This window comes from Dasypus novemcinctus, chromosome 8, assembly GCF_030445035.2.
Source record: "Dasypus novemcinctus isolate mDasNov1 chromosome 8, mDasNov1.1.hap2, whole genome shotgun sequence".
NCBI lineage: Eukaryota > Metazoa > Chordata > Mammalia > Cingulata > Dasypodidae > Dasypus > Dasypus novemcinctus.
Window position 1 is genome coordinate 89,457,392 of NC_080680.1, and position 17,050 is coordinate 89,474,441.

At 41.3% G+C, this 17,050-nt stretch overlaps 1 protein-coding gene and 1 pseudogene across 8 annotated transcripts in view; one reads left to right on the forward strand and one right to left on the reverse strand.

Annotated features, from left to right (window-relative positions):
- STXBP1 (syntaxin binding protein 1) overlaps window positions 1-17,050 on the reverse strand; it is a 79,460-nt gene that overhangs the window by 10,714 nt on the left and 51,696 nt on the right. For all 8 annotated transcript variants that reach the window (XM_004479771.5, XM_004479770.5, XM_071216983.1 and 5 more), the window contains 10 exons: window positions 14,866-14,950; window positions 13,970-14,100; window positions 11,435-11,542; window positions 10,326-10,386; window positions 9,563-9,628; window positions 8,627-8,707; window positions 5,875-6,013; window positions 5,180-5,289; window positions 4,034-4,135; window positions 1,827-1,912 (listed from right to left, as the gene is read on the reverse strand). In XM_004479771.5, the coding sequence (XP_004479828.1) occupies window positions 1,827-1,912; window positions 4,034-4,135; window positions 5,180-5,289; window positions 5,875-6,013; window positions 8,627-8,707; window positions 9,563-9,628; window positions 10,326-10,386; window positions 11,435-11,542; window positions 13,970-14,100; window positions 14,866-14,950 (969 nt within the window). The remainder of the gene's footprint in view (window positions 1-1,826; window positions 1,913-4,033; window positions 4,136-5,179; window positions 5,290-5,874; window positions 6,014-8,626; window positions 8,708-9,562; window positions 9,629-10,325; window positions 10,387-11,434; window positions 11,543-13,969; window positions 14,101-14,865; window positions 14,951-17,050) is intronic.
- Window positions 12,504-13,370, forward strand: LOC101437870 (nucleophosmin-like; annotated as a pseudogene).

Below are 17,050 nucleotides of genomic sequence, written 5' to 3' on the forward strand. Positions count from 1 at the left end.
CTAATAAAAAAACAAAAATAAAAACAGAGCAGTTCTCTGGCTCTAGGCTGCTCAGCTACAGTTGCCCCACCTTAGGAAAGGTAACAGATGGCTGGGGTCAGGAAGCAATCTAGACCACAGAGATAAGGGAGCAGAGAAAAAGAATCTGAAAACAAAATGTACCTATTAAGCATTAAAGAGTTCCAGGGACTGGCATGTGGAGATGTCACATGCAGAGCACAACAGGAAAGGTTTTTGGATAAGTACAGCAAGGAGGAGAATGATAGGAAGAGCTTTAAAAAGTACCCCTGCAGGGACCATGAGGATCAGAAAAACACAGTGTTGCAGAATCCGGGGGCAGAAGTAATGGATATGGTAATGGTTTACTTATATCTCAAAACTGCAAAATGTCTGAATATTATCAGGTACATGGCAGTAAATCCAGTGTCCACATTTCCATCATCCATGCTTCCAACAAGAATGAATCTGAGAAATGTGGCTCTATGCAGATGATATATTCATCCCCTTCTTAATTAATAATAAAAAATATCAAGCACCTTCTACATGCCAGGCTCTTTTCTAGTCACGAAGGATAAGGCAGCAAACAAAAAGACACAAACCCTTGCCCTACTGGAGCTGACATTCTAGTTGGGGCAGACTGACAATAAACAAGATAAATAAGATAATAAAAATAATCTTTTAATAAACATATAAATACCTAAAAAAATAAAATAAAATAAAATAAAAGATAAATACTAATTGTGTACTAGGTGGGGGTGTGTTCTATGGGAAAAATAAAGCAAGAAGGCAGATAGGGAGTACTGGAGGCAGAGAATACAATTTTTTCCTTTTATTCCCTTTTCTGTAACATCTTTATTAGGATATAATTCACATACCATTTAGTTCACTCATTTCAAGTATACAACTCAAGAGTTTTTACTATACTCACAGAGTTGTATAAACATCACCACAATCAATTATAGAATTGATTTTTATCACCCCCAAAAGAAAACTTCTCATACAGTCACTCCCTATTCCTCCCACCAACACCTCCAGTCTTTGGCAACCACATGTCTTTGTTGGTCCAAATCTACTTTCTGTTTCTATGGATTTGCCTACTCTTGACATTTCATATAAATGGAATCATACTGTATGTGGCCGTTTGTGTCTGATTTCTTTTTTTTTTTTCCTGGCTTCTTTTATTCAGCATAATGCTTTCAAAGTTCATCCATGTTGTGGCATGTTTCAGAACTTCAGTCCTTTTTATGGCTGAATAATATTCTACTATATGGCTATGCCACATTTTGTTTATCTATTCATCAGTTGATGGACTTGTGGGTTGTTCCTACTTTTTGTCTACTGTGAATAATGCTGCTGTGAACTTTCATGTACTCCAACTTTAAACAGGGTGGTTAGGGAAGGTCTGAGAAAGGAACACTTCATTAAAGACTGAAAGGCAATGAAAAGGCAAAGCCATGCATAGATATCTGGGGGAAGGTTATTTCAGGCAGAGGGAAAAGCAAGCTCAGAGGCCCTGAGGTCTGGTGTGTTCAAGAAAGAGCAAGAAGGCTGGTGTGGCTGAAATGGAGTAAGCGAAAGGACGAGTGAGATGAGTGAGTTAGAAAGGTGAACAGGAGGCCAGAGGGTGAAGGGCCTCGTGGGCTCTTCAAGGATGTCGTGGGCTGCTGCAAAGACGTCAGGGGCTATTGCAAGGACATGGCCTGTGCTCTGGGTGCCGTGAGAAGCCGCGGATCTGCCACTGAACAACAGAACTACCATTCAGCTGAAACCCAACTAGAGACAGTCCCACCTACTATCTCCTTTTCTGCTCAGGGATTTTCACCTACCTGACAGCAGTGGTACTAAAAGAGGCAGAGGAGCGTGTAGAGATATAAGGGTAGTGCTTGGTATCAAGTTTGTCCTCAATAGTGTCCTGGAAAGAAAAGAGACAGATGTTAGGACTGCCATCTGTTTGAAAAGGGCTGATGAGAATCAAGTCACGATGATTCAAAGAGTAAGTCCAGTTAACAAAAAAACACAGCCAGGTTTGCAACCACCAGAGCTCTTTTGCCCTGCTGCCTGCTGCCAGGGTGTCTAACACAGTTCTTGGCATGGATGGGATGCTCAATAACTGTTATGCTGAAATAAATGTGAATAAGGGTGTAGGCCTGCTCTTTTTTTTTTTTTAGGAAGGTGCTGGGGACTGAACCTAGGACCTCGTACATGCAAAGTAGGCACTCAACCACAGAGCTACACTGGCTCTCAACCTGCTCTTTAAGAGAAGAAAATTAACTGCATTAAATTTTGTTTCTCTTCCAATTTTTCCATTTTCCCCCTCTTTCACATTCTATGTAAGGTTATAAATGTTGCATCTATCCAATAAATTCCTGACACTTGGCATCAGCAGAAGCTAGGCTCAGGCAGTCTCTCATGTAAGAATAAGCCGGTACCTTCAAGTTTTCCAAGGGTCTAATTACCTGGTGGGTGGATTCCATCTACATCCTTACTGCCTAAGAATCTATACACTTCTAACAGTTACCATGCAAAGCCTACATATATCTCTTCAGGGAATTGAGGGGAGGGAGGGTAGTAAAATGGACCAAATGTAATTGGTTTCTAGATGTCTCTTGTTTACTCATCCTTTCGATTTGAGTGTTTTAAAATAGTAAGCTGACTCACGCTACATTTATTTATTTATTTATTTTAATGTACAATCCAGTGGCAACATCTGGGCTCTTACCCTAGCCTGCCAGGAATTAACTAAGGGATCCCTGAACCCCAGTTTTGTTCACCTGTCAAATGAGGGACTTGAGCAGATTATCTTCAGGTACAACCCCAAAGATCTAAGGTATAGGATTCTATGCAGGGTTTCCTCATGCTGCAAGGAGAGGACAGTGACAATGGAGGGCTGTGTGATGCACAATACATTATATTCAACAAATAATGAACACCTACTATGTGCAAGGCACTGTGTAGTGGATGCATCAGTTGAAGGGACTGTATAAACGCATAAAAATATAACCCAAAATATCAAGCAGCAGGAGTGGATGTGGCTCAAGCAGTTGACTGCCCACCTCACACATGGGAGGTCCCGGGTTCAGTTCCCGGTGCCTCCTGAAGAAACAAAGACAGGAAACAAACAAAACAAACAAAAAGCCAACTCAGGGAAGTCAGTGTGGCTCAGCGGTTGAGTGGCAGCTTCCCACATACAAGGTCCTGGGTTCAACCCCATGCCTCAGTACCTCAAAAGAAAAATAAATACATATATATGTGTGTGTGTGTATGTAAATTGAACAGCATATATATACTCATAGAGTGTCCCTGAAAAACGCTACAGGTGTTCAAAAAAAGAGTTGCTGAGGTGGTGGTGGCAGGACAGGAGGGATGGTACGTGGAAATGATGAGCTTTGACAGGGACTCTGAAGGAAAAGAAGGATTGATTCAGAAAGTAGAAAGAAAGGATGAGAACATTCCAGCAAGGGAAGGGATCAGTCTAAATAAAAAATGAGAGGTGGAAATGTGCTTGCCAGAGCCAGATCTGGCTGGCCTGGAGCATTTAGGGAGGGGAGCAGTGGGAGAAGTGGTAGGGGCATGGTGGGGTCACATTCTAGAGGCCCTTCCACACCAGACCAAAGAGGTGCTATTGTATCTCTCAAAGCTGAAGCGTGCATAAGGGTGCACATTGACATCCCTTCCATATGAAGGCATGTGCATGTAACTCATCTGAGCTTTGTGCTGTTGGGAGGTGCTTATCTCCCTTGGATATGTTACCAGCAAGGGGTTTCTATAACACAGGGCTAAATCCTCAAGGACATGAGCAACAGGCATGGATCTTGGGAACTGTATTTGGCAGCCCCTTCAAAACAATCAGGACAAGTGTGCATCCATAGGAAGGCTGAAAGAGCTCTGGAGACCTGGTTGTAAATCCTTAAGGAAAGAAAACCCTGGGTATCGCCACCACTTTATGGCAGGTGCACTTAGAAGCATTTGGGGACACACCAGTGCCATGGCTCTCCCTCACCACACCCATCACCACACCCTCTGCATCACTGACCTCCATGATATCTTTAATGATTGGGGTCCATCGTGAGAGCTGGTAGGTCTGCTCACTAATGCGTTCCTTCCGTTCCGGCTTGCTCCTGCGACGCAAAGTGGACTGAATGCAAACACACACAGAATTAGTCTCTGAGTCAAGGGACCACTTGTGAAATAGCTGACCTTTTGCTAGCCCCTGGAAATTATCACCCAAAGACTCCCTCATGGGAGTCAGTATCAGCAGACTAATAAATAGGGGAGATTTTCATAGGAATAGCCCAAAATGTGCTTCTTTTAGGAACCTCATTGAAGACATGAAAAATGGGAAATGTGGGTTAGCTATGTAAGTGCCATTTAAAAAAAAAATCCATGTAGTTAAAAAAAAGTCGTTTGCTGTCTATTATAGGAGAAAATATTACTTTGGGTATGACTCATTCTTTGATTTAGTTTCAACAGTACGGGTATACTGAATGAATCACCTTCATTCTCATTTTGGTCCATTTTATAAAAACACCAAACTACAGCCAGTTACAGACCTATGGTCTGATGGCTCCAGAACAAAGTTTTTATTTTTAAGATTACAAAACACAGTACATTTAAAACTCTAGCTTGATAAGTACTGTTACGAGAACCAACTTCCTATAAAAAGAAAGCACACACCGGGGGTGCTTTGAAGAGCTGAGATTCAAAGCCTCTTCCGGAGCAAAGTGTGTGGTCTGGGCCTCCTAGAGAGCCTGCCCTGGCTTTGTTCTGAATCACCACCAGTGCAGACAACCAAAATGTAACAAAACTGTTTGATTCTATATGTTCAATTTTCATCTTCACAGAAGATGCTGAGTCTAAGGTGCCCAAAGGCAAAGCCAGCATGAACTCAGGATGTGAAAAATGAAATTGATTGTGACTTCTTTTTTGGTTTGGTTCAGAAATACAGTTCTGCTTCAGTGACTGTGCATGACTCTTTGATGTGTACCTCTACATTCTTGACTTTTCACCTCTGTTTTCATGAGTCCTAATTTTACCGGTTTTCAATTCTTGATATTGAGTGTAGGTATATGTGTCATAAGCTGCCTAAATAAGTTAGCAGAAATAGATAAAACATGCCAGCTTCTTCTCTGCCTCTCCCAATATGGAAGCTGGCTCTCGAGGGCCGAAAGGAAGCCCTTACGTCTGTGACGATGGGCACCCCGAGGTGAGCCATGTTGGTGATGATCTCACTGTCCTCCGGTGGAATCTGAGCATGCTGGATCAGTTTGTTCAGATTTTCCTCAGTGATGCCTGAGAGAACAGAAAACCTAATCACCAAAACCCAGCTACACATCAACACTCAAAAATAGAGCAGGCTTTGGATGTAGTGATGCCCCTTCCTCTCCTCAGGTTTAGTGGAAACTGATCTGTTTACCACATCAACTTTACTGTAAGATGAATATAAGAATTAAGATTCACTTGTCACCTTTGTTACAAGTGATGAAAAAATATGAAATTGTATTATTAACTATAGTCCATAGTTTACATCAGGTGTATTTTTTCCCATATACCTCCCTATTAGTAACACCTTGCATTATCTAATAAACTATTATGCCCAGTCACCTCTGCTCTTCTCCCCAGCTCTGCTCTCTTCTGTATTTTATATAACATTCATTAACTCTAGAATTACTGGAGGATATTCAGCTTCTGGTTCTAAATGATTCACCTACATGACATTTCCCCAAATGTAAAGAGTTCCTAGTGTCTTCTATGACATCCTTCTCCTTTTCCTTTCCATGTCTTTTAAATTGCTTTTCTGCTTTGTTTCTTTGGCCCAGCAATCTAATTTCCCTTAAGAAAGGACCTATTCTTTTCTCTATATCCCACAATTCCTACCATTCTTCAAAAAGATGTAGAGAAGGATGATGCGGATTTTGTCATAAGTGCTGACGTTTGCATCCAGCAGAATGGGGACGATGGCTCTCATGGGGTCCTTGATCTTTTCCCCTTCAGCGTCTGTGCCCATTGCCAGGTCCTACAGAAAACATACCTTGTTGGTCCCTTTTCTGGTGACAGTATGGATATTGTAGCTTGGTTGGGGAAAGTCTTTAAACAGGTACTTCTATTCCCACAATGGCACTGTAATTAGCATTAGTGTAATTAGCATTATTGTCTATAGCATTGGTGAGAATTGATAAAAGCTTTCCAAAACATTTTGTTTAAAGGTAGGCTTTCCCTAAGGTGAGTGCCAGTGTACCTGTGCCAATTACTCAAGTAAAGATCCAATCTCCGGAGGTAGAAGCCCTGCTGAGGGATCACGGTTTAAAGGGATGTTCTTTCCACCATGAAAAGATTTTACTTTTTAAGGTGCTTCTATTTGGCTAGAGTATTTCCACTCTGCTTCACCCTGGCATTGAAGGACATACTTTCTAAGTTTTAAACAGTCTAGGTACAGTCTCTGATTTTAATATTTCCATCATTTTTTTAGGGTGAGGAGAAAAAATGGGCTCTCAAACCTGCAAATACAAACCCAGGGAGATGAAGGAGAGAAGGGATGACAATAGAATTAAGGATGGGGAAGCGAACTTTGCCCAGTGATTAGGGCGTCCGTCTACCACATGGGAGGTCCCCGCTTCAAACCCCGGGCCTCCTTGACCCGTGTGGAGCTGGCCCATGCACAGAGCTGATGCGCGCAAGGAGTGCCCTGCCACACAGGGGTGTCCCCCGCGTAAGGGAGCCCCAAGCGCAAGGAGTGCGCCCTGTAAGGAGAGCCGCCCAGCATGAAAGAAAGTGCAGCCTGCCCAGGAATGGTGCCGCACACACGGAGAGATGACGCAACAACAACAACAACAAAAAAGAAACACAGATTCCTGTGCCGCTGACAACAACAGAAGTGGACAAAGAAGATGCAGCAAATAGACACAGAGAACAGACAACCGAGGCGGGGGGAAGGGGAGAGAAATAAATAAATAAATCTTTAAAAAAAGAAAGAAAGAAAGAAACACAGATTCCTCTGCTGCTGACAACAACAGAAGCGGATGAAGAAGAAGACGCAGCAAATAGACACAGAGAACAGACAACCAGGGTGGGGGCGGGGGAAGAGGAGAGAAATAAATAAATAAATCTTTAAAAAAAAAAGAAAGAAAGAAACACAGATTCCTGTGCCGCTGACAACAACAGAAGCGGACAAAGAAGACGACGCAGCAAATAGACACAGAGAACAGACAACCGGAGCCGGGGGGAGGGGAGAAAAATAAATAAATAAACCTTTAAAAAAAAAAAGAATTAAAGATGAAAGAGAGTGAAGCAAGCACAATACATGACTATGTGATATGACTGAGGCAAGGTCAGGTCTATTCTCAACAGGCCAGAGAACACAGTACATGTCTCAGCAAACTGAGAAACAATTTGGTCTTGTTCTCAGAAACCCACAGCTGCAACTTCCTTTGAAGCTCACACGGAGATTGCCTGAAGGCTCTCTTAGTTCTCTCTTGATCCCAGGAGGGCATAAAATGATTATCTCAAGTTGATCGTCTCTTACTAGTCCAGGTCAGAGTAAGGCTGGACACCACTCTTAGACCCCTTCACCTTTCAGTCCTGCTCTAGTCTTAAAAGACATTTGTTCCCCAACGGGATCTGCTTATAATACTCTCTATAAGCCAAATCAAATGGAATTAGTTTAACTAACACTTTGAGCATTTCTTTAAAATTTTACACCTCCAATGATCAATCCCAAACTCTGCATTTTAAATTATCTAGATATAGCCTACTTTCTGGAAAGTCAAGTTCATTTGACGAGGACACCTTGTTTGCCAAGATCATCTGTGAAATTGATGGATTTTAGCAGAGCTACTTTCCCTTATAAAATAGTTACGATATAGGATTTGTCTTACAAACCTAAGCTGGACCTATTCATCAAAACAGCTTCAAACTGAGGACTTGAATTGTCTTATTTTTCTGTGAAAAGAGGGGCACAGCTGAAGCTTCAGAAGCTTTAATATCTTCTCTTCCCTTGGAAGTTGACCCATAGTTTAATACGCTGCCACAGCTGAAGAATAGAGTGCCAGGATTAGTGAAGTCATACAACATTCCTGAAAAATGTGTCAGTATTGTTATTTCCATTTTGCAGGTGAGGAAAATAAAGCAGAAATAGGCACATCAAATAAACCAGTGACAGAGACAGAACTCAAATCCCAAATTCTCAACTTATAGTCCTAATCATGATCAATGAGACCTCAAGCTTTCTCTCCAGCTACTGCACTATCCTCTTTGAGCCTCTAGTTCTCCAAAGCTGGTCTGGTCACAGCAGGAGGAAATATATTCAGAATGTAAAATTGAGCTGGTCTTGTCGATGAAGGGCTTAAATCTCCACAAATCTCTCTTCAGCTGTCTCAGGGAAAATGGAGCCCTTAGAAAGAGTCAAACATGCAAAATCCAAACAACACAGCATTCCAGACCAGTCTAGTTCCTACCATTGAGAGTGGAATTGCACTGGCTCCAAAGAGTAGAGACAACACGATCTAGTAGATTTTCCCATCTCTATTTCCTATGGCTCTGCAGATGTTTAAGGCCATGTGGTTAAAATCCAGCAGAGTAAATGGGCATGAAAGAAGACTCGTCATGGCAGAAAGAAAGGAGGGAGTCCTACCTGTTCCACCCGGCAGAGTTTATCTACGGTGCCTTGATAATGCTTCATACAGTCCTCAGCAAGGTGTAAGTGGGTCGAATACTAGAAAAGCATGAGAGAGTTTGTGATCAAGGAATTAATCACTGATTCATGCAACATCTACTAAGTGCCTACTACATACAAAACACTATGCTGGGCAATAAAGAGTCTTGAGCCTCCTAAAGGCGATAAAATGAGTACAAACATTATAAGGTAGAAACTATCAAGTGTCAGAAGACAAGTACAAACCACATTCTACAAGAGTTAAGAGGAAAGAGAAATCATATATGGTGGTAGGGCAGCATGGTGGTATGATGGTTTTATAATATGTCCACAAATTCTTCGGTTCTCCTCCCTTCAGGAAGTGAGCCTAATTGCCCTCGCCTTGAATGTGGGCTCATTTCCCATGAATGGTGTAGAGGAAGTAATGGGATGTGACATCTAAGATTAGAACATAAGCTATGTCTCTCCTCAGATCACTGCCCAGGAGGGAAGCAGCTGACCACATGAGGATGCTCAAGCAGCCCTGCAGAGAGGACCATGTGGTAAGGACCTGAGGACTTCTGCCAAGAGCAGGGAAATAGGAAGGATGAAAGGAAAAAAAGATGAGAGGAAGTAAAGAAAGAGAAAGAAGCTGCCTACACCAACCTTTCACCTTTTTCTAATAAAAATTAAAAATGTTTGTTTTGTAAGTTCACAAAACTTACTATACCCTTATTGTTTAGGTATGTTTGTGTGTGGGTGATATATTTCAATAAATTAATTTAAAAAAAAAAACAAAAAGTTAAAGATGACTAAGTATCTGAATAAATACACTGAAGACCTAACATGAAATTAATTAGTGCAGTGAGGCTTTGGGGAGCCCTTTTGAAGCTGTTTATACCCACGATTCCCAAATCAGTCATTTTGATCACATACCTTGCTGAGCTCTTTCTGGTACTGAGGCATCTTCTTCAACATCTGGGACAGGTCCCGCATAGTGGTCTATAAGGAAATGAAAGAAGATGGCTTACTCCAATGGCACTGCTCTAATGTGGCTGTGCAAGGGTGGTGGGAGCAGACAGGATAACAGCTAACACCAGATTTGCCAAGTGCATGCTCTATAGTTAAGTGAATGACTGTTAAACACACAATCATGCATATTTAGATTTCCAACTCTGGTTCAAAAAATTATTCATTCAAATATGATTAAATTATAGGTGAGGAATTAAACTCTAAAGTCTAGCAAGTATGTTTTATTTATTGAACTATAAAGTTTTCTTCTTCTATCCTCTGCTTTTCTGCATACTTAGCTCAAGCAACCTGGCATTAAGTTCATATACCATGCCAGCAGAAAGGTTGTGGTTGGGTATACTGATAGTGAGTAGGAAGGCGGCTTTGGAAAGCCAGAATCTGCATCCTGCCAGATTGAATAGGTCCGTTTACTTTCGAACTGTGATCTACCCAATCCCATTTACTCAACAAAAAAAGTGTCTGATTACTACTATATGCCAGGCACTTTTAGGTACTGGAAATACAAGAACCAAAAAAATAAAAAATAAAAATAAATCTGCCCTATGGAGCTTAACTTCTAGCAGAGGAGCCAGACAACAAGCCATTACAATACAGTGGCATTAGCACCATGCTAGAGGAGTCACGAGGTAAGAAAGATTACAGCATTTGAGCACTAATATGGCTTTACCTTTTCTCCAGTATTCATCCTCTTGCTAGAAGAAAAATCTTTCAGAGAACGGGTGACCTCCCTGCAAAGAGAAGGAGGCAGCTAAGTGTCAAAGCAACATCAAGTGCTATATATGGGTGCTATGTAAGTAATGCAATATTCTTCCTTTAGTAACACATGGTGCATTTTCCTGCCTATAAGCTAAGCATTTAAAATTATTTTCTAAGAGAAGAAAGAGATACACATAGATTTTCTAACGAATATTCTAAACCAGTGGCCTCCAGAGTGGGGTGCATCAGATGATTCAAGGGGAAGACAGAAGAAAATATGAAAACATCTATTTATTTACCTCATCCTTTTCAAATGTATGTTTTTGAGTATGTTGTAAAATATACATACTAGTACAATAAAGCATATATTTAATTTATAAAAAAAGTTAAATACTGGAAATGTGGGTGAACGTTTTTTTTAAAGTCGAATTATCCAAAAAGTTTGGAGACTACTTCTGTAAAGAACAGAATGGCCCAAGGCTTTACTACTTCTCATTATTCCTGGTGAATTTCCCGAGGATATCACTAACGCAATGGAGCAGAATATGTCTTTCTGCAAAAGTGGAAACTTTATTCTCGAGTTTAAAGGTTTTATAACTGTGCCTCAATTAGAAACATTTGGAGACCTTTTCAGAGTAAGGTGTAGTTCAGTATATAGTTACTAGCTTTTGCTCAGAAATTTTAGGTATGACAACGGGGAAAGACTTGTAAAAGATACATAAAAGAAAGTCTACTGTAATTGTATGTGGTAGTGTTCGGATCTCCCAAGATAATGAACTGGCTTTAAATGTTTAATGTTTAGAAATCATTTTGTTGAGAGAGCTACAAATGCTTTCCAAGAATGCTAAAAGTAGCCCTAATATAGAACAAATTTTCTAACTTTGCGAAGTTGGTGTAACTCAAGCTTAGAGGACAGAAGGGATTTATCAATATTGGCTAGCATGTTGGCCACTGCACCAAGGAAACAAATTCACCTACTGGTCAGCTCAACCCAGGTTGCTCAGAGTACACACATCACTAACAGCGACTGGGGAGAAACATTTAGCCCTTAGAGAAACATGGAGGAAAGGACGCTCTTACTGGGACACTTCTGCAATGTGCTTGTGGCGCAGTGTTATCCAGAGGTCATCATCTTCATCCAGGAGCACTTCCTTTACCCGCGCCTCCCCGATGCCGCTTGTCTCATACCTAGAGAAGGGATGTGACTCAGGTGGAGAGCACTGACCCACAAAATTCATCCGATTCTCTTTGGTTTATAAAGACAACAGCTTATGGCCCTCAGCAGACAGTTGTTCACATGAATGCTTTCATAACAAGCTACCAGACTATTTGATGTGTCACTCAGGTCTGCTACAGGAGTACTAATAGGTTGCAATTCCTTGGGCAGGGAGAGACTCAAAGATCTAATCAAAAACAATCATCTTGAAATTTTGTTTTACAGTCCTCAGGGCTAGCTAATATGAGTTCCACCAGAACCATCTGGTTCAAGGAATGAAATTAGCTTCTACATGAGTTTATAGTTACCTAAACAGGAAAGGCAAATATCATATTTCTCCCTCTCTTGAGAAAGGACTGGGATACCATCCTCAAATATATGATACCTAAATAGCTTCAGCAGCCACCTGGAACAGGCCCTCAGCATAATTTATGTGGGAAATCACTAACATCTAGGGAAAGCAAGAATTAAAGATTACTAAAAGGCAGAGGAGCTGAGACTCCCTCATATTTTTAGAACTTTCATTTTTATTTGTTTTTAGTTTGTTTTTCTTTTTAGAACCTTCATGTTTGAAGTTACTATCTTGTGATCAATGATCTAAAATAAATGAAATGGGACATTTTTCCATAGAAAGGAAAACTGGTTTTTAGAAACTGATAATTGCTACCAAGAAAAAGGTCCAATAAAGAAATGAATAGCTCCTTTGCAAAGAAAGTGCAGTAAAAATCTCCTGTAGATAGATTTTATCACTGTTGTATTTCATGTCCTATAATTAAGAAGTTTGAACTCTGAATAAGATATAAAAAAATTTAAAAATCCATATACTAATACATCCCTCCCTGGTGTGATTCTGTCTTCCGTGGCTGTTCTTCAGAACAGTGGTTGCCTGTTGCCATCCATCTTCTCTCCCACCTAAGTTCATGCCACCACCTCATGGAAGATTTGATGGACGTGGACATGAGCTCCTTGAAGCCCCAGAATTATCTTTTCGGTTCTGAACTAAAGGCCGACAAAGATTATCACTTTAAGGTGGATAATAATGAAAATGAGCACAAGTTATCTGTAAGAATGGTCAGTTTAGGGGCTGGTACAAAGGATGAATTGCACATTGTTGAAGCAGAGGCAATAACTTATGAAGGCAGTCCAATTAAAGTAACACTGGCAACTTTGAAAATGTCTGTACAGCCAATGGTTTCCCTTGGAGGCTTTGAAATAATACCACCGGTTGTCTTATGGTTGAAGTTGGTTCTGGGCCTGTGCATATAGTGGACAGCACTTAGTAGCTGTAGAGGAAGATGCAGAGTCAGAAGATGAAGAGGAGGAGGATGTGAAACTCTTAAGCATATCTGGAAAGTGATCTGCCCCTGCAAGTAATAGCAAGGTTCTACAGAGAAAAGTAAAACTTGCTGATGAAGATGATGATGAAGAAAATGATGAAGATAATGGTGAAGATGATTTTGATGATGAGGAAACAGAAGAAAAAGCTCCAGTGAAGAAATCTATCAGAGAAACTCCAGCCAAAAATGCACAAAAATCAAACCAGAATGGAAAAGACTCAAAACCATCAATGCCAAAATCAAAATGTCAAGAATCCTTCAAAAAACAGGAAAAAAACTCCTAAAACACTGAAAGGACCTAGTTCTGTAGAAGACATTAAAGCAAAAATGCAAGCAAGTATAGAAAAAAGGTGGTTCTCTTCCCAAAATGGAACCCAAATTCATCAATTATGAGAAGAACTGCTTCCAGATGTCTGACAAGGAGGCTATTCAAGATCTCTGGCAGTGGAGGAAGTCTCTCTGAGAAAATAGTTTGAACAGTTAGTTAAAATTTTCTGTCTTATTTCATTTCTGTAACAAATGATAGCTGGCTGTCCTTTTTATAATGCAGAGTGAGAACTTTCCCTACCGTATCTGATAAATGTTGTCCAGGTTCCTTTGCCAAAAATTTGCTGTCCAAAATGCCTGTTTAGTTTTTAAAGATGGAACTCTACCCTTTGCTTGGTTTTAAGTATGTATAGAATGCTATGATGGGACATAGTAGTAGCAGTGGTCAGACAAATGGAAATGGCTGGGAGACAAAATATACATGTGAAATAAACTCAGTATTTTAAAAAAGTAAAAACAAAATTTACTAACACATCCAAGCAGGCTACACACTAAATGACATGAAATGCGAACTAAAGATCTCAAGTTCTTGCTCATCCCCACAAAGGGGCATAAGTTTCTGGCTCAAAATACCATGTAGATTTTGGGAACTCATAGAAAAGTTTGTAGGCTAATCAGCAAGAATATATCAATCACCTACTTTTCCTAAGATTACAAATGTCCTTTTTTCCAGTGAGAGGTTTTTGGTTCCTTTGCAAAGCCCAGTGACTCTGGGGTCTGTAACACTATACTTACTTGTATACATCATTTTCAATAGGCAGCAGATCGTAGCTCATAGCCTGAAAAGTTAGTTCATGAAGTACAGGAGAACTGGGGTCAAATCCACGATCCAGGATCAGGAGCTGGGAGCGTGCCTTGTCTGGGCCCTGGGAAGGAAAAAAAAAATGTAGGAAAAAAAATGTTCTCACAAGCCACACCATAGAACTCCAGCTTCTACTCAAATATAACTCCTCTGGTAAAAATGGGCAACCAGAAGTGAATTCTGGGGTACAAATCTACCAAAATGGTACCGAAGGTCTATTCACTGCTCGACAAAAACCCAACAAAAACCATGGAAGAATCTGATGTTTCTATTTAAGAATGTGAAGCATATCGAAACTGTAGCTAGGGTCCAAAGTGAATTGACGTAGGACAGGGCCACCTACGTTCAGCTGCAGGTAGGATGACCAGCCTGGAACTGAGAGGGTGCCTGGGATCCAAGATTTTCAAATCTGAAACCCAGATAGCGATAGAAAAGTTCTGTATCTTGATTGTGGTGAAGGTTACATAAATCTATACATGTGATAAAATTGCATACACACATATACAAACGAGTGCATGTAAAAACCAGTGAAATCTGAATCAGGTTTGTAGATTGTATCATTGTCAATTTTCTGGTTGTAAATTGTATTACTGAAGAATTTCCAGAGGCAAAGGGCTTTCAGCACTAAAGCTGGGAAAGTCCCAAACAGAGACAAGGTGGTCACCTAACAACACTGAAGTTGAACTGTATCACCCTGCCCCGACTTGCAGCATTTCACTGGAGGTCAATACGCAAGAAAGGCATGCACTCTCCTAGCTGTTCCCAGGGCTGAAGCATAAACACAATGGTCACATGGCAAGAAGATCTCGTGGTCCAAGTCCAGACTCACCTCTCCCATTGTTGGGTCATCAGCTTTATAGGCATCGAGCTTGTCCTGGATTAGCTGAGCCAGCAAGGCATTGTCTTTGTATTCCCTGACAAAAGAGGAGTGACAAAGAGTGAAATGCTCATCCACCCAACAATGATGCTGGTCATACCCAGGGAAAAGGGCAGGAAAGTGCATATCGAATCAAGCCAGACTGTGAGCTTTATCTATACATTGAGCTTTTTTCCCCCCACAATGAGAATATATTTATATATTACAAGCATAATTTAAAAGGAAAAACTAAATAAAATACATAGCTCAGGATTAAAAAAAAAAAGCGATTTTCTAGTCCCTTTCCCCCTTTTTTAACTATCCAAATGGAAATATATAGCCTTTCCAGGCAGCATCAGATAAAACACCACACCCCAGCAGAGGACCCCAACCATTCACCCTTTTCCCATGATCAGGAGCTTGAGCCTACCTACCTGATTCTCATTTCCTTCAATTCAGATTCCCTTGGGTCTTATTTTTGTTTTGTTCATAAGTGGCATTTCTGCCAGCATTGCCAGAAAGAGAAAAGTGAGAACTTCTGGCCTTTCCCCTGAGCTAAGCCTGACAGCACTTCCTGGACTCCACCTGATTTTATCCATTCATGGCTGCTGCCTACCACTGTGCCAGCCTGTGTGCTCACACAGCTTAGTACCCAGGCCCTAATCCTCCCACATGTATACTCTAAGCTCCCACTACACTGTTAGGATAAATAGCCTTGGACCTCGTTTCTCACCTCCCACAAGCTTTTTGTCAGTGAGCACCAGTAATAGATGGAGGCCAGACAACGGGGCAATGAGGGTTTCCAATAGACAATGAAGCAATAAGGCAAGTATAGCAAATAATCCTTGGTACCACCATGCTCTCAGTTGTCAGATCATCAGAGGCAGCTTCAACTTCTACCTGCACTACCTTCAGTATTAGCAGTTCCTGAATCCCCCCGAGTCTACCTCTCCACTGATTCCACCTTTATCTGTCTACCCCCAAGCCCATCTCTCCAAGTCCAGGCCCTTATATCCTTTTGTTATAGCCCTTTGCTTAGCCTCCCCACTTCTTGTTTCTCCTTTTTCTGACTCTTGCTTACACACTCCCATCATCATGCCCCCAGAGCACTGTTTCCACTACCCTCCCAAATCCCCCAAAGGTTTTCTACTGATAATCAAACGACAGAAACAATTCTGAACCTGGTATTCGAGGGTCTCCAGAAGTGGCTTCATATCTCACCACTGCTCTACACATACAAGAGGATGAACTGCTGATCCTCCTCCAAATATTGTCTTTCCAACTCCACGCTTTTGTTCATACCAATAGCAAGAGCAAACTGTCTAGATAAAATGCCCTCCTCTCTTCATCAGTCTCTTGAAATCCTCGCTCAAATGTCACCTCTAGTCTGAAGCCATTCTTGATCCTTGCAGTTCGAAGGGCCCTCTCCCTACTCTCAACATCCAAGCTCTTGGCTTGTACTGCCCTTAGGCACTGGTCTCACCGTAAATGTTATAGCTGCTTATGTGCATAGCTGACCTACCCTCCCAAACCAGGGGATTTCTAAGGTTAGGGGCTGTGTCTTCAGCTTTATGTTCACATAGCAAGTGATGAATGACTTGGGAAGTGGACTTGGCTCAACTGATGGAGCATCTACCTCCCATGTGGGAGGTCCAGGGTTCAAACCCAGGACCTCCTGACCCGTGTGGTGAGCTGGCCCAGCGCAGTGCTGATGCACGCAAGGAGTGCTGTGCCACACAGGAGCGTCACCATGTAGGGGAGCCCCACACACAAGGAGTGCGTCCCATAAGGGGAGCTGCCCCACATGAAAAAAGTGCAGCCTGCCCAGTAGTGGTGTTGCACACACAGAGAGCTGACGCAACAAAAAAGGACACAGATTCCCGGTGCCGCTGACAAGAATACAAGTAGACACAGAAGAACACACAGCAAATGGACAGAGAGAGTAGACAATGGGGGGGAGGGGAATAAATAAAAATAAATCTTAAAAAAAAAAAAAAGAATGACTTTATAAAATCTGAGGAATATGTCCTTTGGACAATTATTCTCTTTGTATTTTATTTTACTCTGAAATATCCTCTGCAAGATGACACTTGATTTTTTTAAAGCTACATAGGAGTTTACATTTAGTTACTCAATAACTGAACATAAATATTTTATG